This window comes from Archocentrus centrarchus, chromosome 3, assembly GCF_007364275.1.
Source record: "Archocentrus centrarchus isolate MPI-CPG fArcCen1 chromosome 3, fArcCen1, whole genome shotgun sequence".
Lineage (NCBI taxonomy): Eukaryota > Metazoa > Chordata > Actinopteri > Cichliformes > Cichlidae > Archocentrus > Archocentrus centrarchus.
The window spans coordinates 8,152,632-8,175,426 of NC_044348.1; the positions used below are offsets into that span (position 1 = coordinate 8,152,632).

The 22,795-nt window shown below is 42.0% G+C and overlaps 1 protein-coding gene across 1 annotated transcript; it reads left to right on the top strand.

Annotated features, from left to right (window-relative positions):
* The first annotated feature begins 283 nt into the window (after positions 1-283).
* tnfaip8l3 (tumor necrosis factor, alpha-induced protein 8-like 3) lies at positions 284-20,961 on the top strand. Its single transcript, XM_030723244.1, has 2 exons — positions 284-675; positions 19,763-20,961. The coding sequence occupies exons 1-2, from the start codon at positions 630-632 to the stop codon at positions 20,323-20,325; spliced, it is 609 nt and encodes a 202-aa protein (XP_030579104.1). The 5' UTR covers positions 284-629; the 3' UTR covers positions 20,326-20,961.
* The last annotated feature ends 1,834 nt before the right edge of the window (positions 20,962-22,795 follow it).

Here is a 22,795-nt window from a genome sequence, read left to right on the forward strand (position 1 = left end):
TGCTGGAGATGAATTTCAAGTTGCCGTGAATGAGTCTCTCCCATTTCTCTGCTAAAACACAGGCAGCACTCTTACCCAGAGACAGAGAGAGGGAGGGAGAGAGGAAGAGCGAAAGAGGAAGAGACGGCACTTACAGCATACAGAAAGAGGTAGAGAAAGAGTTTGAGTGGAGAGAGCGTGAAGAGGCTGAGTGTGACAGCGCCGAATGAGAGAAGGAAGAGGAGGAGGAGGAGGAGGGACCGAGTGGCAAGGAAAGGGAGGGAGAAGCTGAGAGGGGGACGGACTGAGCCAGTGAAGGGAGGGAGCACCAGAGAAGGGGAAAGTAGATGAGAGGGGAGAAGTAAAGAGGGAAACTGAGGGAGTCAGGAGAAGAGAAGAGACTAAAAGGAAAGGAGCACAAAAAAAGGAGGAAAGATCAGCAAATAAGCCTAGTAGCATTCCTCTCACAGCTGCAGTGATCCAGGCTGGGAGGGGAAGTTCAGCTCACCAGGAGAAATTAAAAAAAAAAAAACACAAGAATTTATATTTCTTTTCTCTGGGTTAAGGAACCAGAAACTCCTGTAAAGAGGAAAGGGAGCAAGAAGAGAATCAGAGAGCTTCTGCAGCTTCCGAGTGTCCTGCAGGGAAAGATGGATTCAGACTCTGGAGAGCAGAGTGACGGAGACCTCTCTCCAGGTAAGGCCACAAGACCCTTACAGGTCACCACAACACCAGTTTCTGGCATGTCCTGCTAACTAGAATTTAAGCAGACTTCAATTCGGAAGGTCTGTGAGTTCTTTATTCCTTTTTTCCCAGCATATTTTCAGCATTTTTTTACTCTCAGCATAAACACATTTACTGCAACTCAGTGCCATTTCACTCATGCATGCAGGCTCTTTCCAGTGATGATCAGCTTGCCTACAAATCTGAGTCGTTCTTTAGTGCATCCAAATGTAAGAACCAACAGCATTTAAGGCTTTCTAAGATGTATGACAGGCAAGCGGCCGTGAGCTCGGATGTATGTACAGTGATGCTGGTGACTGGCAGAGGTTCCCCGAGTGCGTGGATGAAAGCCACCTCAGTCACCGCCAAGAACAGGCAAGCTCCAACACGTGCAGCCAGTTTGTTCATCAACACGTCCAGAGAGCGAGAGAGCACAGACTCCCTGAACGCTAAAATCACCTTCTTCCTCGTGAAGCTTGTACCCGTTTGCTGGAAGTTAGGTGCGGTTGTTTCATAAAGAAGAGGATTTATGGTCTCAGAGTACAGGGCAAAGATTAATTGCATAGATGGGAGTTATACATTAAACACACAGGTAGCTGCACAAATGTTCCTTAAAGTGAACTCACTTATTGGAGATTTCACAGCATGGCATGCATGTGGGCGGCCGATTCTGTGGGAGAGAGCCAGGAGATGAAACATCCTCATGGAGCTATGTTTGAGTTTAAAGATTCAGAATGAAATGTGTTTCCAGGAGGGCTTGTTTTTTTGTTTTTTTTTTCTTTTCACAGCAGTCGCAGCACACAGGAACAGTCAAATAGCTGTGAAAAAAACAGAAGTGAAACTCTGCTTTTTCATGAACTCCCTGCAAAGGCTCGTGTTTCTTGCTGTGGATTCCCCTAAAATTAGAACTGTTAGTAGATCTGCTCTAGGTGTCAGGTGGTTTTATCATTTAATGCCAGATAATGTTGATGGTGTGGGTGTTTGCAGTTTTATTTGAAGCCGTGGAGCTCTGTGCGTTAATGATGCTCTGCTGAACTCTGACCATCTGCCTGTCCATCTGCACCATTATCTGTCTTCTAGCCCATTTGCAAGTGGAGAGGAACCTCAATGTAAGAGTTAGAGAACTTTATGGGCATAATGAGAAAGTGATGACATATTTGTATCATCTACTGACTTCAGGTATACAGTTCACGGCTAAATCATAAACTAGTGAGATAATGAACTAGTTAAGCCAAACCATAAAGGAAGAGGCTTTATTCATGTCACTTTGACATGAAGTGGCGTACACCGTTTTCCAGAGAGCTAAATCTGAAAACATTTTTCATTTTGTGACATGCTAAGGCTTCCTTCAGCATAGCATAACCAGACCTCTGTCATGGCAGAGTAATACAACAGGACCGATTTATCCTTTGTGCCCTAAAAAAAATGTTGCACATGTTGAATATGAAGGGTGATGTGAGAGCTATATTTTTCCGAAGTCAAGAGAAAGCAAGAGCCTGACTCATAATGCACAGAGCTTTGTTGCTGTGCTGCAGTGCCTACATTACCGTGGAAAAATCTGGCTTGGCTCACTTGATAAGGTCAATGAAAGCTGAGAAAACATATCTGGAAAAACAGGTCTCTTCTGAAACTCTGCCATACACACAAACATGACCCTTATCCCTGGATGTGTAGATGAGGGATATATGATTAATCTACGCTTTGTGCACACGCATTTATAGCTTCAACAGTGTAAATAGTGACGCATTATGTTTCAGGTGACTTTGACCTTTCAACCATCTTCCGTGCCCTTGAGCAGTTAATGGTTATTGTTTTAAAAAGATTGATGTTTTACATTTCTGTGCTGCATTCATTTTACCACAGCATGCCCTTTTCATGAGCAATTAGCGATAGTTTATTTTCCTCAGTGCCTTTCTAGGATAACCCAAGAGAAAGAACTAGCCTGACCTGACCTTGGCTCGATTAAAGAAAATTGTGCATTCATGTAATACTTGAGTGTGTTTTTATGCACATGCAAAGTCAAAAATAAACCCAGATGAAGATAATATCAAAGCTAATATTTCTCCCCCCCAGGAGAGAGTCGTTTGGTCACCCATCTATAAATCAAACTCTAAATAGTAGCCTTGTGATTCCATGTGTTTTGTAGTTATGCCAAGAACAAGAAAAGGGTCTACAAGAAGAAAAAGTTTGTTTGAAAAAAGCCTGATAGATAGTTTAGGCAAGCAGACTCACCACAGCCGGCACATCGTGAAGGTTTAGCTACCAGTGCCGTGCTCATTCTTCTGCTGCGTGCGCGCCACAGTCACGGCTACAACACCTCCACCTCAGCACCCACCTGTAGGTTCTGAGTCTAGATCTCCAAGGGCAGTAAAGCAGAGAACCACGCCAGCTGGAGGGGGATGGAGCAGACACTACAACATGCAAGTGAAAAAAAAAATGACTAAAAACATCCTAGATTTGACTGTGTCATTATTTTATCACTCTATATCAGGCTAGCTGTGAAAGGGTAATATGGTACTGTAACTATTAGCTACTTACACACATAATAACATTGCTTAGCTTTCTTAATGATCCAAAATGCTTTAGCTTAAGTTAGCAAAATTTGGAAAGCCTAAAAAGACATTTGATATTCTACTTATAAGTGAAAAATGCTTCAGACATGCTGCTTAATGCTTTTACCATTCTTCCCAGTGATGGCGCCTCATGTCTTGAGCCTGTATCCCGTTTTGTCTCCTAAAAGCTCAGTTTTTCCAGTTCAGCACTTTGAAAAACACGGTTGTTGGTTCTTTACCCTGTTGGTAGTGCATCCCACGACAGCTTTTAGACTTTCTTTTTTTTTTTTTTTTTTTTTTGCTAGCTAGATCTATAATTGAATAGGAGATATCGTCACATGCATGGGCACTCTTTCTCCATGTTTTTTTATGATACTTGAGAAGGCTGTGTATAGATGCCAACCATATATGCAGCACATGTTCTGCTTTTACTAAAAATGTTTTCCATGTGAAAACTTATGGATATTTTTTAAAGAAGCCTCAATGGCCTCAAACCTTTTTATACAAAAGTAAAGGTGACATGCTATTAAAAAACAAAAACACCTGAAATTTCATCTTGAAAGGACACAAGTTTAAAGAAGTTCTGCTGGGGGAAAGTGTTTATGACATGGGAGAGTTAGGACAGAGCATCAGTACAAACACTAATATTGTTCTTCATTGTGTTTTTTCTGGCTTTGCTACACTGTTCTGCGCACAGAGTACACAGAGCTGTGTTGCAACTGCTCTGGAAAAACGAAAAACGCTCAAACAGAAGCTCTCATATTTTCTTACCCATAATCATCCAGTCATGCACTGAGCATGCCTCTGACCATACCAATTCCCACAAACTGATTCACCCAGCCCTCCTGTCCTTCCTTCCCATGGTGGAGCTGGGATGACCACACCTAATTATGAGTTGAAGCAAGGCTGACTGCCTGTACACCTGTTCTCCTGTGTATGTCGCACAATAGGTGCAAAATAGAGGCTAGACACTTCACTAAACTGTAATGCTTCAGGACTTTCAGACACTCCTGTTTTTTATTGTTTGATTTTATTTTCATTACTGTGGCATTATGTTGAACATGCTCTGCTTTTGGCTGATTCATCCTGGTGACACGACTCGCTCTAACACCATAACTCCATCAGCCTTGTATAGATCTATTTCCAGGCATTTGTGTTTACTTTCAGTTCATAGGAAAAGCAGACTTGTTGAAAAGAGAAGCTGTTTAGCTGTTGTAACAACAGCTGTGAAATCCATAGGGGCACGAGGGCTGTTGCTGTGCTTCTATTAAAAACACAAAGCTACAGATGTTGTCTGATGACACAACTGAAATTTGACCTTGGGCCAGGTGATTATCCTTGCTATTCATTCATGTATTTACACACCCAAAAAAAAGAAAACTGCTTTATTTTCCTTGCTAACTGCCATTTCAAGTTTCCACAAACACTTCAGCTATCTCTGATGCATCAGACGAGCCCAGAAGCACTCAGTAATCAGAGAAAAGCTACGATTGCCATGTTGGCAGACTGGCCACATGCTTTACACATGTGAGACAGGCAGAGCAGGCCAGCCCTTCGTATACTGCAACACTCCCATAGATGAGATACGCACAGGCATGCTGAAAAAAAAATGCCTCCGCTCTTCTCACTCATATCCTTGGTCTCCCAGCACATGCATCCCTGATTATTATTTTTTTTTACTCTGCCTTTAATCTGGCACACAGATGGAGAGTGCTCACTGCACTACACCCAGCCCTGTCTACACACACACACGCACACGCACAAACACCCACACTCAAGACACCAGGAGCTGGTTCTGGAAAATTGTAACACGAACTGAGAAAAAAAAAAAAAAAAAAAAGCAGGAGTGAAGCCCTAAGTGGAAAAGACGACTCAGGAGAAAATAGTTTTTTTTTTTCCTATAACTGAAGCAAAAGACAAAAACTCTTTGGTCACTATCTGTGCGTGAGTGCATTTCCTCTGTATGCACAAGCATGCATGCGTGCACTGACACAATAATACTGTGGCATTTCATAGTGTTTGTGGGACATTTGGAAAGAGAATTGTCTCCCCGTGGCTGAGCCATTACTGAAACACGGAGTTAGACCGCAGAGGCACTCTAACAGGCATTCTGGTCAAAGACCTCATAGACACACACATTCATAAGGAGGAGATGGCTGTGGTTTCACAGGAGGGCCATTCGAAGCAAAGCAAACAGTCAGTAGTGGCGCCTGAAGTGAGAGACGAGCTCTTTGGGGAGAAAGCAGCATGCCTTAAATGAAGGCTGGACTGGCATTAGAGAGCTCTGTGAATGTTGCAGTGCACACACGTGTATTGGTGTTATTACGGACCTAAAGATCCAATCTGTGATAGAAAATGTTTCGAAGAAGAGAAAAGTTTTCCTTAGGTCCAGTTTGTGGCTTAGAGTTTTCTACATGAGTGCCAACGAAAAGTCTGATGTGTCTCTTCTGACTTACATTTCCTAAAAAAAAAAAAAAAAAAAAAAAAAAAAAGTTACCATGCAGATGGTAAAAAGCTAATTTGGGACTTTTCCTCTCCCACTCCCAAAAATTTTTTAACAGAAAACAGTGCAGAGTGGGAGGCAATTACACACAGAGCTCTTCACACTTAACTCCAGGAGAACTGAACAAACTGTGCTGATTACAGCATTATGTAGTTATGGTAGGATAAAGTATCTGTGCTCAGCATAATATTTCATAACAGTCAGGTTAGCGGTGTGTCACACTAATCCTGCTTTCAGAAAGCCTTTAAAACTATTTCTAGTGTGATAGGAGGCAGCAGAGCAGACAGAGGTAGCCATGGCAGTTATGTTGTGGGTGTAGACATTTCACGAGTCTTCGTGGTAGCTAAAACTTTACTCTCTGTTATCCTTAGAGGCCGGGATTTCGATTTGGACATGAACTGATTCAGTTTAGGCTTGTAATAAGGAGTCGAAAGAAAAATGCAGTCACTAAAAAGTCAGTTAGAAATATACAAATGTGTATGTGTAAAAGAGAGAGAGAGAGTTTATGTGAGTCTGAGTGAACCACAGTTATTTCCTGGTCATTAGTTAGTGGTGTGTTGGCAGCCAAGGCGGCAGAGGCACTTTGGCTTTACACTAAAGCATGTCATGCACAGAGCGGGAGGGCCTACAAGGTCAAAGCTCAAAACATATCCAGTTTCATCGCTTCAATCAAAGCAGGAGCAACCTTTTAACTGAGGGTCATGTTTAAATCTTGGGCTTGCGTTTGCTAAAGGCTGCTAATTGAAGTGCATGGCATACATCATCATTTTCCACATTACAAACATCCCTGTAAGGTTTTTAAATGGAAGTGGGTACAGCTAGGGCAGGGGGCAGGCCTACAGCTCTGTATAAGGGCAGTGACAGACTGAGCTCCTCTGTAAGAGATTCGAGTCTTTTCAGTGCCTCATTTTTTTGCGTGAACTCGGAGTGGGTGAACTAGTAAACAAACCAGGAGGCCAGAGTTTCGGGGGGGTGGGGGGGGGGCTGTCATGGCCTGGATGATTCTGCATGCGAGTATCTGTGTGTGCGCGCATCTTTGCGAGCACGTGTGTGTCCCTTTGTGAACGATGCCACAGCATGCTGAGACTTGGCCGAGGTCTATGAGAGGAGCGACTCACCCAGGGCCGGAAAACGCTTGCTTCCTTGACAGTCAGTGCTGTAGATGTGCTGAGAAATGGACAGAGGGGAGCAGATGAAAAAGAGACAAGAGCTTCATGTGTGTAAGACAAAGACACTGCAGCCAGTTCTTCATACAGCTGTACACGGTGGAAAAGAGAATGAGAGGGGGAGAGGGGTTTTTTTTTTTTAGGGTGTTGTGCGCGGCTATGTCTGACGTTAAGGGAGTTTGACAGGAGCTAGGCAATCAAACTGTGGACATATGATTTCACCTCTTTTTTCTTTGACACCCCCACCTCCTCCTCCATCCTTCTTTCCATCACTCCTCCACACTCCTTCATTTAAATGACCTGACACATCTGCAGACGTATAGATTGCTGTGAAGCACTATTTGTTTGGATTTTTCTTTTTTTTTCCCCCGTCCGTGCTAATTCAGAACATTTTTCAAGGAAAGATACTCCATTTTTCTCTCTTTTCTGACCTTTTTCAGCTTTCTATTATTAATCTTGACTGAAAGGTGTGAAAGGAAAACGTACGTCCCTCTTTCTCTCGCCCTCTAACTCTATAAAAGGCATGGCTTCTTTATTTTTAGATGAAAAATGGTGAGGAAACTTTGTATCAGAGGGGCTGAATATATCATACTCCCCTGTATTTTATTAGACCTCACTCTCACACCCTGTTATTATAGTTCACACACAGGTATATATACACACACACACACACATTTCTAGTCAGCTGTCAATAGAGTTCCTTTGTTTTATGAATTTTTGTTCAGTGCACAGAGGCAAATTTGCCATTTCCTCACAGAAATGTTGAGTATTTTTTCCTTAGACCAACATCATCACAATAGGATCTGTCAGCTGATGATCGTGGCAGAGTACTTTGTAACTGTGGCCTGGTGCTTTACTGTAGTTAAACAATGGCACAAACGTGGAAACCACAGCTGGTGAAGAAATTTGCTTTACAGCAGAGGAAAGTTCAAATGGCGAGAATCTCACAGGACCCCGCAGTCCACGCTCAATCCTAACAGGATGTCCTGGATACCACTTCTCATCCTCAGCAGACCAGGCGCTGCTCTGGTCTTCATAACAAGGAGTGACTGCAGTGACAGCCAGGGGCAGAGCAAAAGGTGGGGGTCAAATAGCCGCTATCTCTCACCCTACTTCTTTTCTTCCTCCCTTTTTTTTTGTGACAGGACATCAAGCCAGCGGCACATTAATCAATCAGACATCTTCTGCAAACGCTTCATTTCGCCCAATCTCTTTGGTTCAGCAGGGATGTGGCCATTAAAACTAAGAGACAGAGAGACAAAGAAAGAGATGAAGGATGGAGCATTAAATAAGGCTGCTTGGCTGCCAAAGGCAATCTGTTCTTGTGTCCCTCGTGAATGAGAGAGGCTCCTAAGTGCTTTTCCCTGGACTCTTCATCACAGTGGACATTTAAACCAGTCCCAGGATAAACACACTTATAGTTTCAAACTCTGTCACAAACCTCTTCATTACAGCTACATTAACATACATCATTCCATTTTATATTTAGTCCTTTTTAAAGCTTTTCCTGGTTGATATTCATCCATTAAGTATTTCTGAGTAATGCTGAGTGAAACCATTTCTGAATAACACACAGATGACTCCTAAGTGCAGTAGCCAATTAGCTTCATTAAGAGGGTTTTTATGCCTCAGTTTTTATTGTTTCATTCCACGCTTGCCTTTCACTTTGATTACAAGTCTACCAACAAAATCTAGAGAAGGGTTTATTTTTAGGCTTTTTAGAGTACAGAAAACAATTTGCTAATGACTACAGTGAACTTATAGTTTCAGTTTCCTCCAAAACAAACATGCAACCTGCTGTCCAGCCACACTGAGACAAAAAATTGGGGGTGGGGGTGTATGAGCAATGTATGATGCTCATACATTGCTTTGATGCAGGACTAAATATTCAGTAAAGCCAAATCTTTGATATATTAAAAAAAAAGTTCATATTGGTCAGTACCTATCTTGACTTTTTTAGCTGTGCACCTAAATATACAAAAAGCTTTTGGAGCACACTAGCACGCACGTTAAAAACAGATGTGCATGCGAAATGCACACATTTCATTGTGTACATACTGTAAGCAAACTTGTTATTCCATCTACATTAATTTATTTTTTGCTATGGCTCTTTCCTGCCCCACCCTTCTGCACATATATTATTACATATAAAGACTCAGGCAGGAATATCAGTAGCAACGCCGCTCAATACAGAAGACAGCATGCATCAGTGATAACAGATGTGACATTTATTAGGTCAGAAATAGCATGACAAGAATGTGGGTCTGCAAAGAGGCTTGCACAGGCAGAAGCAACTGTAAGCAGGCTAAAGCAATTTTAAAAAGTGCACCCCATGTGGTATCTGCTGAGCCATCAGACGATGTGAGGTGGAATTGAGACGAGCTGTTATCAGTTGCTGTACCAGGATGGCAGGCTGAGCTTGACTCCGTGTCCTGCCTGAGCTAATGTTGTGCTCAGCCACTGGCTCACACCGATATGCTGTATCTGCAGTAAAAAATCAGCTGATATACAGTATATGCCGATCATATTTATCAAGTTGAGTCTAAATCAATCCATCAAAGGAAAGCTCATAAAAGGTGTCCTACGTTATCAGCCTTTAGGTTGACTGAATATATAGTACACACTTTCATACCAACATTGTGTTTCCACTTATCAGAGCTTGCAGCAGACTCAGTGAAAACAGTCACAGGATTTTTCTCGCTGACATCTATTTGTTTGCTGTCATGTACTGTCATCATGTTCCATCATGTGTATGGGATTTATGACCTTTATCATAATGGTACTCGTGTAATTTTTGTGTTGATGTAGTCACGTTTGTGCCTCGTACTGTCCATGTTGCCCATCTGGGTCAAAAAAAAAATCAGCTTAAGGCAGAAACAGGTAACACCTGCAAAAAGCATTAACAGCACAAAAAAAGCAGCATTCCATTTGTCTTGTCATATGTTTGCTCTAAGTTAGCAGTATTAAAAGCTTTAGGAGACTAAATCTGCATTTCCTGCCATCATGCTTCCCTTAAAGCAAGAGCTGTAACCAGTGCCCTTCAGTTTCAGACACACACACACACACACACACACACACACACACACACACACACACACACACACTAAATTTAAACTTTAAACTCTGTTAACTCCACTTTACACAAATCAAAGTCATTAAAGTATTAAAACTGAGTTATTTATTAACCCTAATGTTCTGAATGCTGCTCTGCATCCTGAGCAGCTGTTAAAGGCACAAGGCTGACCTCTTTCAGCACCAGACTGCCCTTTGGAAACTGGCTCAGAGTCAGATTTTACATGTCATGAATAATGCACATCATTGTGCTTCACTGCGCTGAATCGCACTGTTTTTCTCTCTGTAGAAATCATAGCTTTCTCAAGTTTTATTAGATTAGAAGCAAACACATACATTGCAACAGACAGTGTGCAGGGGCGCTATGCTTGAGTCATCATCTGAGTAGCATTGTGGGAGTCCAAAATACGCCTATGCAGAGACTTTTGCAGGTCCAGGGCGAGTGGAGGAGGGAAATGAAATGACAAAAGTGGTTTCCATTCTGCAGCTCTTTCCTTATGTACCAAGGCACCGTGATGTGTCTTTATGCAGTCTATTAACTACAAGGCTGTATATCAGTGAAACAGTGAGTCTGACAAACAGCAGCTCAACAAGTCGGTAGCCTCGAGACTGACAGTGGAAAATAAATATGTCCCTCCTCCAGCTCCACTGTCGAGGTACCAGCTGGCACAGTCCACTGGTCTCCTGGGCTCGCTTAACACCAACCCTGTAGGCTATTAAAACCCCCTTTACGATCACTGAATGACCCACTCCTTTGTTTTCCTAAAGCCTTGTAAATGCAGCCAGAGAGAGCCTGCTGCAAATCCTTATTGGGAACCAAAAGCAAGCGGAAAGGCCACGGCAAAAGAAGTGGAAGTCAAGCTGCCACCCTTGTTTACTTCTGCTGTGTGAGGAGCATTTTCCCTGACATATTCGTGGTATCGATACATTGTTGCTGCCTTGTTTGTACTCCAAAATGGCATCACCAATAGATGACAGGCTTTGTGTGTCACTACCTGCATATGATGAAATCATTTCATTTTCCTACTAAAGTTTTGCATAAAATGTAAAACATTTTGGAATTTAAACCCTGGCATTCAGTTTCAGCTGTTTTTTTCTTGTGCCTCCCTTTTATCTTTTTTTGTAATATTTTCTATATTGAGGACAGCTAAATCTTGATACCCACATACAAATCTGTTCTCCTAAATCCTAAAACTTCCTAGTTTTTTGTTTTGTTTTTCATTTGAATAACTATACAAAATGCTCTCATTCCTTTCTTTCCTCCACTCTTTAAAGGCTAAAATCATACATCACTGTTTAAATATACTATCTAAAGCCATTCAATGGAAATTCTTTTCCTTTTTTTCAGTTTAAGCTGTTTGGTGAGGGTAAGCTTCCTATTTAAATATTGACATGCAATCAGTCATTTAATATGTCCACGGAGCGAATGAGTCGTTTAGATGTGGTAGCCAGGAATATATGTCTCGGTCTCTTTCCATCTAGCCATAAAGCTATCATTACCCCAGTCAGTTAGTGGGCAAAGCTGGGCTGCAGATATATCGTAGCCATCTTCCTACATCTCTTTTCATGTATTGGTCGATCCAATCATGTTTGGCACTGTGCACCTTCAAGATTTTATTTATTTATATATATATATATATATATATATATATATATATATATATATATATATATATATATATATATATATATATATATATATATATATATAGTCTGGTGCTTTCCTGCAGTTACATAGTTAAAGAGGAGAATTTGAACATTTGAGATATCCACTTAGATTCTGCAAGTTTCTCTGTGATTCTCATCATCCTTAAGGGAGGAATCTAAATCCATAAAATATATCATCATGTCATCCATGCAAGGGTTAGTTCTATGATCCCTGTTCCTTATAGCTACTCCCCTCAGCTCCCCATCTTGACAGATAGTTTGGGCCAGTGGTTTGATATAAATAGCAAACGGGGTAAAACTAAAAACAGCATTCCTATCTCCTTCCTCTTTCAGATAAGGAGTTATTTAACTTTATCCTTGCAATATGATGCTCATACATTGCTTTGATGCAGGACTAAATATTCAGTAAAGCCAAATCTTTGATATATTAAAAAAAAGTTCATATTGGTCAGTACCTATCTTGACTTTATATGACTGTGAGGGATCAACTCCTGCAGAAGTTCAGCTTCACTGTGTGCATGAGGCAAAGGGGTATTTTGCACTGTACTTCTGTTCTCCTATTAAAGAAAATACCTGAATGTCGGGAAAATTATTGCGCTTGCAGAGTGCCAAGAATGACCTGGAAACCACTCGTTTCAGAGAGACATACAATACATTGCTGCCCATGAATAGAAAATTGGTTGCAGATGGAAAGTCAGTGTAAACCAGGAGGTTTTGATGATGCTATAAACGGGCAACAAGGAAGCTTTTCAGAGCTCAACAGCTTTTTTGTTTATGAACCTTTTTGCATCTCTGAGCTGGGTTGTCTGTCAGCAGTATTTACGGTTTGCAACAGGTGCTGTACTCACATTTATATAGCACTTTTCTATTCTTATTGATCACTCAAAGCACTTTATATTACAAGTTACAGTTTAACTATACATACATACACCGATCAAGCAAAACATTATGATCACCTGCCTAATATTGTGTTGGTCTCGCTTTTGCTACCAAAACAGCCCTGACCCATTGAGGCATGGACTGCACTAGACCCCTGAAGGTGTGCTGTGGTATCTGCTCCAAGGTGTCAGCAGCAGATCCTTTAAGTCCTGTAAGGTGCAAAGTGGGGCCTCCATGGATCAGAACTTGTTTGTCCAGCGCATCAAAGATGTCCACAGATGCACAATTGGATTGAGATCTGGGGAATTTGGAGGCCAAGTCAATACCTCAAACTCATTCTTGTCTTCCTCAAATCATTCCTGAACCATTTTTGCTTTGTAGCAGGGTGCATTATCCTGCTGAAAGAGGCCACAGTCATCAGGGAATACTGTTTCCATGAAAGGGTGTACATTGTCGGCAACAATGCTTAGGAAGGTGGTACATGTAACATGTCAAAGTAAAATTCACATGGATGGCAGGACCCAAGGCTTCCCAGCAGAACATTGCCCAAACCATCACACTGCCTCCGCTGGCTTGCCTTCTTCCCTTAGTGCATCTTGGTGCCAGGTGTTCCCCAGGTAACTGTTCCTTCCTCGGACCCCTTTTGATAGATACTGACCACTGCAGACAGGGAACACCATACAAGAGCTGCAGTTTTGGAGATGCTCTGACCCAGTCATCTAGCCATCACAATTTGGCCAAATTCATTAAGCTCAAATCCTTATGCTTGCCCATTTTTCCTGCTTCTAACACATGAACTTTGAGGCCAACGGTATCCCACCCACCAACAGGTGCCATAATGAAGAGATAATCAGTGTTATTTACTTCACCTGTCAGTGATCATAATGTTATGCTTGATTGTTGTACATACTTTACACCAGCACTTTATTCTTTTATACTTTATTCTTTTATCCAACTCACATCCATGGTGAATTTAGAATCGTCACTAAGCCTAACACACATGCCTTTGGACTGTGGAAGGAAGTTTAGAGCACATAACAGCTTTTTTGCTGTCACATGTTCATCATTTACTGTTACGCTTCTTCACTGGAATTAATTTGCATGTCTGTTGTGCAAACACAAAATCATGTGCTGCCAGTGTATCAGTGTCTTAACTGGCTTTAAAAAAACAAAAAAAACCCAAAAGACTCCCACACCTGTGCTGAGACTGTGACCTGGTTTGCTGTCATTAGTAACGGGGCGTACTTATCAAGTATTATGTTTCATGTGTGAGTGAGTATGTGTGCCTGTATCACTGATGTTGTGGGGACATTAATGTGTGTAGTCATATTATAGAGACCTGCCTGCCTTTTATGCATGGAAAACAAGTCAACATTACATTGAATATCTGATTTTAGACTAAAAACTAAGTTAATGTTGGGGTTAGGGAAATAGCTGGAATGGTTTAAGTTAGGCTAGGCCTCCAAGAAATGATTCTGTGTCAATTTAGTGCTTTTGGAAGCAGAAATAGACTCTGTGCGTGCGTGTGTGTGTGTGCGGTTACCTGACGGGATCAGGATATTGAGCTCTTTTAGAAACCCTGAATGTCTCAGACTAATAACATCCTAATGGTTGCAGTAAATGACTCATAGCTCTCTAAAAACAGTCCAGACAATATGAAAAATAAACTGCTCAGACAGGTCCACGAAAAAAGCCTTTTTTTTTCCCCTCTTTCCCTTCATGTCAGTTACACAAACATCTCTGTAAATAGGTAGCGTTGCTTCTAAATTGTGTTGACGACTATATTCAGATTGTCTTGAAGCATTTTCTTTCTGGTCTAAGGATATACACAAAATATATGCATACAGTATTTACACTCACACAAGAGTCGCCTCAAATTTGTGTGTTCCACACTTCCGGCTGAAAAGTGCCTCCAGTGTTGACTCAGTAAAGGCCAGCCAGCCATTGTCAGTCTTAGTTGCTGGCTCTGCTAATGGCTCATTCTTCTGATTAGTCTGGAACAAGACCAACACAAGCCTCGGGACCCACCCTCACCCCCTCACAGACGAGTATGCTACAGAAAATGTCCGGATTAGCAAGCCTTTCATCAAGTGTTAAGCTTTAGCACTTGAGCTTTAACAGATCTCCTCGGGGCCCAGAACCAGCTCAGTTGTCGTCCAAAGAAAACATTTATTTTCTTGGATTAATTGTCAAGATTCCTCTCAGTGCCTAAGAAAGGAGTTTTTAAAGATGAACGATTCCTTTTTGAGTGGGACAGATTTAAGATCGCAAAGCATCAGGTCAAGCAGAGCTGAAGACACGCTTGTATAAGAATGTGCCATTCACTATTGCTGGCTCATTCCTCAGCTATACATCTGCTCATTATGACCTCACACTGGAGCAGCAGCTCACTCCATCACTGCAGCCTCCTTTAGTCTAAAAGCCTCAGGGTCAGCATGGAGAGCAGGTAGTGTCATAGCTCATGCTCAGTTCATATGGGCATATCAATTTTGATTTGATGTAGATTTTAAAAAATCCAAAATCTGACTTGCTTCACAAGCAAAAGATTGCTCATTTGATCCTGAGAGGATACACAGATCCCTTTTGGGTGGTGCACCAGGAAGGAAACCTATTATAAAAATTCTGCTGAATCAAATATGCAGAGCTACGCGCTGTAGTGACCCCTTGTAAATAAAGGAGCAGCCGAAAGTAGCTAGCTGTTTACTAGAGCCAAAGTTTGACATTTGTTCTTTTCTAGTCGTGAAACATAAGGCTACAGTCAGCATCCAGCTATCTTAGCTTCACACAGGGACCCCTAAACTGACAAATAAATATTTTTCCATCTTATTCTCATCTGAGTTTATATGCCATTTGCTATAAAAGGTCAGTTTCTTGATGTAAGTGTCTCTGGCTGCAATCAAAAATTTAGTCCAGATGGACTTTTTTTTTTTTTTTCCCAGCCCAACACCTTCAGCATGGCAGGCTTGGCTGGTCTCCCCGGTCCACACTGGATGTATGTTCTGATGCAGTGCAGCAGAAACTGTTGACTCAGGCCTCTAAAAACACCAGGCGGAACAAAGAGAGACTGTCTAGTCAACAGCCGTGGCCAGAGAGCAGCAAGCACCTTACTAATCCTGATGTTAAAAGTAAACTTCACCAGCTCCCAAAACATGCTTATGTAACCCCTTTGATGGGCCAGTCGCAGAAGCCACTGGCTTCATTTAGCATTTAGTGGAGTGCTCTGCTCCCGGTTTGTATTCATCAACTTATTCAGAGCAGCCACTTTGTTTAGTGAAAACTTTTACACTGGAGAGTGATGCAAAGGAAATAATGAGCAGGTAGGAGAAGAAGTGCCAGTGCAGGAGAAAGTTAGCATACAGTTTTCTGGCCGTGTCTCACCCTGACAGCTTGTACTATTCCTTAACTTATTCTGACACTCTGGTTCATGCATGTCACTCACTACAGCCTCTGGGTGACAGGCTGGCTGTGTGTGTGTGTGTGTGTGTGTGTGTGTGTGTGTGTGTGTGTGTGTGTGTGTGTGTGTGTGTGTGTGTGTGTGTGTGTGTGTGTGTGTGTGTGTGTGTGTGTGTGTGAGAGAGAGAGAGATGGGAAGCTTGGACTTCTCACCGTCTCCTTGTTCACTCCCATAATCATCCAGCCTCACTTACTCTATGTGTTAAATCTCCAGTCAGTATCTGAATCACCCACTTCTTTTACCAGCACTCTGACTCACACCTCAAGCAGCCTCATGTCCAGTCTTCTCAGTAATTTCTTCCCCTCCCCCTGCACTCCTTCATTTTTGCTTACATTCCTCATCACTCTGGGATGCACAAACAGACTCGAGACAGGGGTCAAGGCAAGTGAGTCGATAGCCACCTGCTGGTTCTCAAAAAAGAGGCTCCGGGCTGAGTGTTGAGGGGTGGCAGGATGATAATTAGTCTACTTATAGCTCTGCAGACAAACAGGCTAAAACAGAAAATGTCCAGACAGTTCAGGCTCTGCTTTTAGGTAAAAGTTAAATAAATCTTTGCCATAACAACCACAGATATTGTTTTGATTTTGTTTGCATTTATTTGTTTTTACTAATTTTGAAATGGAGTGCTCACACATACTAGTCGCAAGCACCACCACTGGTCTGACAAGGCTGGCTTTATGGAGCAAGCTGTCACCTTTATCAGTGTGCCAGGGTTTCAGAAATCTATCCAGTTGGGTTTCTGAATATCAGAGGCTCATTGGAACAAAGAGCTGCTTCAGAGGAACAGGAAATGACTGTGACAAAGAGAGCCTGTTGATGAGAGGCACAGACACAGATCTGCCTAATCAGAACCAGTCATACATATATTGTGGTGCTGCTATTCAAATATCATGGAAACGAGTGTGCAGCTCTCTGAGTGTTTATATGCATGTTATTTACTCATTTCTGAACCTGGTGTCAGTTTGCTGTAATTCTCTGGATTCTTAATAAAGCTGTTGGAGTCTTACTGTATCCTGTCTCTGGTCACGATGGTAAAGAGAGGATTGATAGACATCCTTAATAAATGGGAAATGTAGGAGTCCTGCCTGAATGTTCATCTAGTTCTTCAACAGACAGGCCAAGAGTTTTTTTGCCAGGCAAATGTTTGGTGCTTTGGCTCCACACACACACACACAGCGTCATCAGCACTGAAGAGGAAAACAAAACTGAAATATGACTATCCTTTAACATCTATGCAGAGCTACGGTGTAGAGTGGCATAGTGAGTTACATGTTAAGTGACTTATTTAGGTTTGGCTTTAGTCTCACCACAGTCATCATCAGATATTGTGTCATTACTACAGTGCATTTTAGGTTAAAAGCTTCGATAAACCTGCTGTAAGCTGTCCAGGTGCAAACAGCAGGCAAACATACTGAAATTAAAGTGGAGCATTTAGCTGCTAACAAGCCACGTGTTTCCCTGACGAAATGGTAGGAAGCGAAAGGCAATATTAAATTTGCTAAATCACCAGAAATGTGACTCCAAACAAATGCTGCTCCACAACTGTTAGTTTTCCAGCACCTCCACCCTGTCAGGTTTATATGGGGATAATTCATCAAAGCTACGTTTACAGCTTATTTATATGTAGTCAACTGTGACACATGAATCCATGATGAAATAGTGTACTCTTCTAAAACCTGAAAACGTAGGAATTATGCTACGCAGCTCATTGCTTCAGAGACCACAAGTGAAATGGGCATTTTCATAGTGATTACAGTCAGGATGACACACTTATCCCTGTTCTGAGTAAAAATCTGCCTTTAAACAGTAAGTGAACTCATATAAATACCAGAGATAGTGACACCTCGTGAGTTAAATAGCACTGGCAACTTCTACATCCTCATGCTCACCCACCACACAGGTTTGTCTAACATACAATAGGTCTCACCCCCTGCTCTCATGAGCCTCTACAAAGGAGTAGTGAAAAGAGACATCAGATTTTTTTTTTGTGCGTTGGGGGAAAAGACTGTAGACAAAGACATCTGCTGTTAAATGTCATGGAGGGCTAATTATATATACATGAAATGTCATTTAGCTGCAGACCAACACAGGAAATGTCACTTCTGTACATTTACATGAAATGCCCCTGATTAAGGTTTCCCAATTGTTCCCCCCCCCCAAACAACTCTTTTGTATTGAAATAACACACAACCAGATGATGTGACAATGCTGTGAATTCTAAACAGTCACGTACAGTAGCTGTGTGTTTAAATAAAATTATAATGACAACTAAGCAGGTGTTCCTCTTTGAATATGGGCTCATCTGTTGCTCTGTGCTAAGCCCACTGGGCAATGACACACTCATCCACAGTTTTTTTACCCTCTCTCTCCCACTCTGGGTGTACATGTGGAGGAGGGAGCAGTTGACAACGTGCCCAGGGAACAAGGGGGAAAGTGAAGCCTCTTTCCTTGGCTTTAATCATAATAGGAGTTATCTAGTGTGTAATTTGAAGCTGGGTGGCACCTAAATAAAACCCCTCTCCATCCTCCCACTCCTCACATTCACACAGACACGTGTTTGGCTGCTTGCATTGCTTCATGAGGACACAAGGAGCCTTTGATGTTCGCTCGCTGAGATAAATTGTGGCTTCAGTGGGATGCAGACTAAAACTGTGATCAATCTGGACTTGGAAAACGACAGTGTGCAAAAAGGATTCTTATCTGTCTACAGCTGTTTGATGTTTTCCAGGGAAGATAGTCATTCCTACCGTAGCCAGCCCGCGAAACCGCTGCCAGCTCCAGGAAGGCCGCCGCCCTGCTGCAGAATGTGGCTGCATCTCATTTCATCTACTCCTTGTTCACTTGTTCAGCCTGTCTTATGTATCAATTTCTTTCTCTTAATTAAAAAAATTGATTGATTGATTGATTGATCCAAAAGGAACTTGTATCATTGCCATGCCTTCATATTTCCTCATATTAAACTGCTACCAGTTTTCTTGTTACACAACACTTAGTTGTGTAACAAAGAAAGAAAAAAGCCACCGTCTTCTCTTGAATAAGAAATATCTACTTAAGATCAGACTTTTTTTTTATAGCACACACAGTTCTTTATGCAAGGACAAAGCATTGTCATGTAATGAAAACGAGTGACTTGCAAAAGCCTGCTTGTCCAGATGGAATTCAGCTGTTATGTGCATGCAAATATGTAAGAGTCTAACTAAAGATGATGATAATGATAATTGCAGATATGTACAGCTTTTACTTTCTTTTTTCTTTCTTTTATTTTTCTTTCACCTCACCCCCCAAACAGTCACGGCAGATGGCTGCCCCTCCCTGAGCCTGGTTGTCCCTGAGCCTGGTTCTGCCTGAAGTTTCTTCCTGTTAAAAGGAAGTTTATCCTTCCCACCATCATAAAGTGCCTGCTCGTAGTGAGCCGTTTGATTCTTCATGATATTGCAGGATCTTTTACCTTACATTATAAAGTGAGTCAACTACTGTTGTGATTTGGTTTCTATATAAATAAACCTGAATTGAATTTAAGGCTGGAAAAAAAAACTAATCTGATCTGTTTATCACCTCTGAAAGGTTTAGCACAGAGTTAATTTATGCTTTTAACTGATTTGTAAACAAGACTACCTTCTCATTTTGGATTGGTTTTCCCACAGTGCAATATACTAAACACTAGAATTTACATGTACCAAAACAAACAACTACTACCTCAGAATGGCCATCACTATCCCCATAAATGAATGCTCACGTCTCTTTTCTTTTCTTTCTCTTCCTTTAGGGCAGGAGAGCTTTAACTCCCGTTCTCTGGCCCTACAGGCCCAGAAGAAGATCCTGAGTAAGATGGCCACCATGGTAGTGGCAAACATGCTGACAGATGATACCAGCAGTGAGATCTTGGACGAGCTCTACAAGGCGAGCCGGGAGTTCACCAAGAGCAAGAAGGAGGCCCACAAAATCATCAAGGACGTCATCAAGATTGCCCTGAAGATTGGCATCTTATACCGTAACCACCAGTTCAGCCCAGATGAGCTGGACACAGTGGAGCGCTTCAAGAAGAAGATGAACCAGGCAGCCATGACAGCGGTGTCTTTCTACGAAGTGGAGTACACCTTTGACAGGAATATTCTGTCAGAGCTTCTGCTGGAGTGCAGGGACCTGCTTCACGCCCTGGTCGAGCAGCACCTGACCGCACGCTCACATGCCCGCATCGATCACGTTTTCAACCATTTTGCCCACGGGGAGTTCCTGGCCGAGCTGTACGGAGACGGAGAGGAGTACAGACTCTCTCTGAGGAAGATCTGCAATGGCATCAACAAACTGCTGGACGAAGGAACGCTTTAACCTCTTGAACTTGACCCCTTTCACCTCAAGCTCTTTCTCCCTTTGCTCCCTTTCTTGCTGGTCTCTCCTTTGTATGTCCTTTTCACTTGACCGCCACATCCTCTTATTGCTCTCGTCTTCCTGTTTCTTCCGCATCCATTTCCATGGAGGTTGTTGTAACATCCTGCTGTTATGGTTCAATGAGGGAATTTTTTTTTTTTTTTTGGACAGTCTTTACACTCAGTGGAATCCTTTCTGCACGCTAAGACCGCCTGTTTCACGTTGTATGCATTTTACATCCTCTTTGTGTGCAAAAGTGTACTGTACCAATGGCCAAAAAAACTTGCAGTAGGTATATTTGGATATGGAAGATAATCAGTCATAGTAACCAGTCTTTCTGTGTGTGTGTGTGTGTGTGTGTGTGTGTGTGTGTGTGTGTGTGTGTGTGTGTGTGTGTGTGTGTGTGTGTGTGTGTGTGTGTGTGTGTGTGTGTGTGTGTGTGTGAGGATGGCTGCATGTGCTTGTATGGGATCATGAGTAATTTTGTGTAGTGTTTGTACATAAGACCAATTACGACCTGGTGTGTATTATGTATCTGTGTCAATCTTCTCAACGAGGGTGTAACACGTGTCCTTTATTAAAGATTTCTTTAAATCATTATTTTTGCCGGGTTTTTTTGACAACAGTAGCGCCATGTGGGCTGGGAAAGCTTGTTGGCAGTCATAATGCTAATTTTCTCTCATGACTCATGTTGTAGTCAACATGTAAGAGAAAACAATGATTTGCTTGACTGCTAAACAGTTACTCTTAAACTAGAATTACTTTTTAAAGGGGAAAAAAACTCACAAATGGGTTATTAAGCTACTGCTTTCCTGTCCATTTGACCCACACACCAGACATAAATCTGCGCATATTGTGAAATGACCATAAAGTTTGGTAATTTGTTATCTCTGGTTCATTAGATGCCCTCTGCTCTGTTCTGCTCCACAGGCCAGAAAAACATATTACTAGTGGCTTGGTGCGACTCCAGCAGAGTAACTCTGGCAGCAAGTGAAGAAGTCCAGTTTTATGTCTCTGTTCCCTCACAGAAAACACAGAACACAGAGACCACCCACCCAATGTGCACCCATTTGCACTCAGATGCCTATTGTCAACCAGATGCAGGCACCAAATCAGTCATGCAGCAATGGTTATTGAACAGTTACTTTCATGTCATTAACTGTAAACTTCCTTTACATCTATAAATCTTTGCTCTCCTAATTCCCTGCCATTGCACAAAATCTCCAGCTGGTTCCAGCTTCTTAAATCAAACAGTCTGGACACAGAAGAAATATAAACGTGGGCCAAACGCATAATTTATAATGCTGACAAGTTTGAATTAAAGAACTGCTACAGGAAAAGAAGACCACACACACACACACACACACACACACACACACACACACACACACACACACACACACACACACACACATATCCTCTACTTTTTTGTGGATTTCCCTGCATTGGATTAGACATAAAAGGCTGCTGACACCCTGTAGCGGGGTACCCCTCATTTCTGGCTTACTGTAAAGTAGGATAGGCTCCAGCCTGCCTGTGATGCAGGGTTATTATAGTTAACGAAAACGAACGAAATAAAGAAAACTGAAATTGAAAAAACATTGTCGTTAACTGAAATAAATAAAAACTAAAACTAAAAGGAAAAAAGATAACTAAATAAAACTGTATTGTGAGTTTAAAAAACTAACTAAAATTAACTAAAATTATAGATAAAATGACCTTCCTTTTCTTGTTTGTCATTTTATTTAAAAGCCTTATGGATTGATCATTTTCCGCTCTCCGAGTTTAAGCTGGGAGCGCCCTCGGGCAGCTGTGTGCGTCTGCCAAGAAAGCGGCATAGTCCCATATGGAGTTTCTTTGAGTCCGATAATACAGATAGAAGAGAGTCTTGTTGTGAATGATGAAAAATGTATGGAACACATCTCAGTGAGGAAAAAACACCAACATCAAAGTCCACCTGAGAAGCGCACAAGGAAGCTACGGAAACTGCTCTGAACCGACGGAATCTGGCGTTCAGCTCCGGAGAAATGAGACTGCAGCCGCAACGTTGTGATGAACCTGTTCCGTCCTTGTGCGTTTCCAGCCACTTTATCAGTGAGAGAATAACAATCAGGAACAATCAATATAAGGACTCACAAATGTCAGCAAATTCCTGGAGGGAGCTGCTAAAACAGTCGGGATGGACGTGAGGAAATGAAGAAAGTGAACAAACAAGGACAAATATGTTTGCAGACAAAAAACTGAGCACAAAGAGCCAGGACCAAAAGAAGTCCCAGCCGGCACCGCATATAAAACACCGGCACACGACCATAAGGTAATTAACACACACAATCCAATTACACAAGCAGAAATGCGACATGAGGTCGGACACATATCGAGCATCTAACCAAGCTAGCTCCAAAACATAAGCTGTTGTTAATCTGCTGCACTG

Coding starts and splice junctions, on each gene's coding strand:
- tnfaip8l3 (XM_030723244.1), top strand. CDS start 630: ATGGATTCAGACTCTGGAGAGCAGAGTGACGGAGACCTCTCTCCAG. Junction 676..19,762: donor TGACGGAGACCTCTCTCCAG/GTAAGGCCACAA, acceptor CTCTTCCTTTAG/GGCAGGAGAGCTTTAACTCC.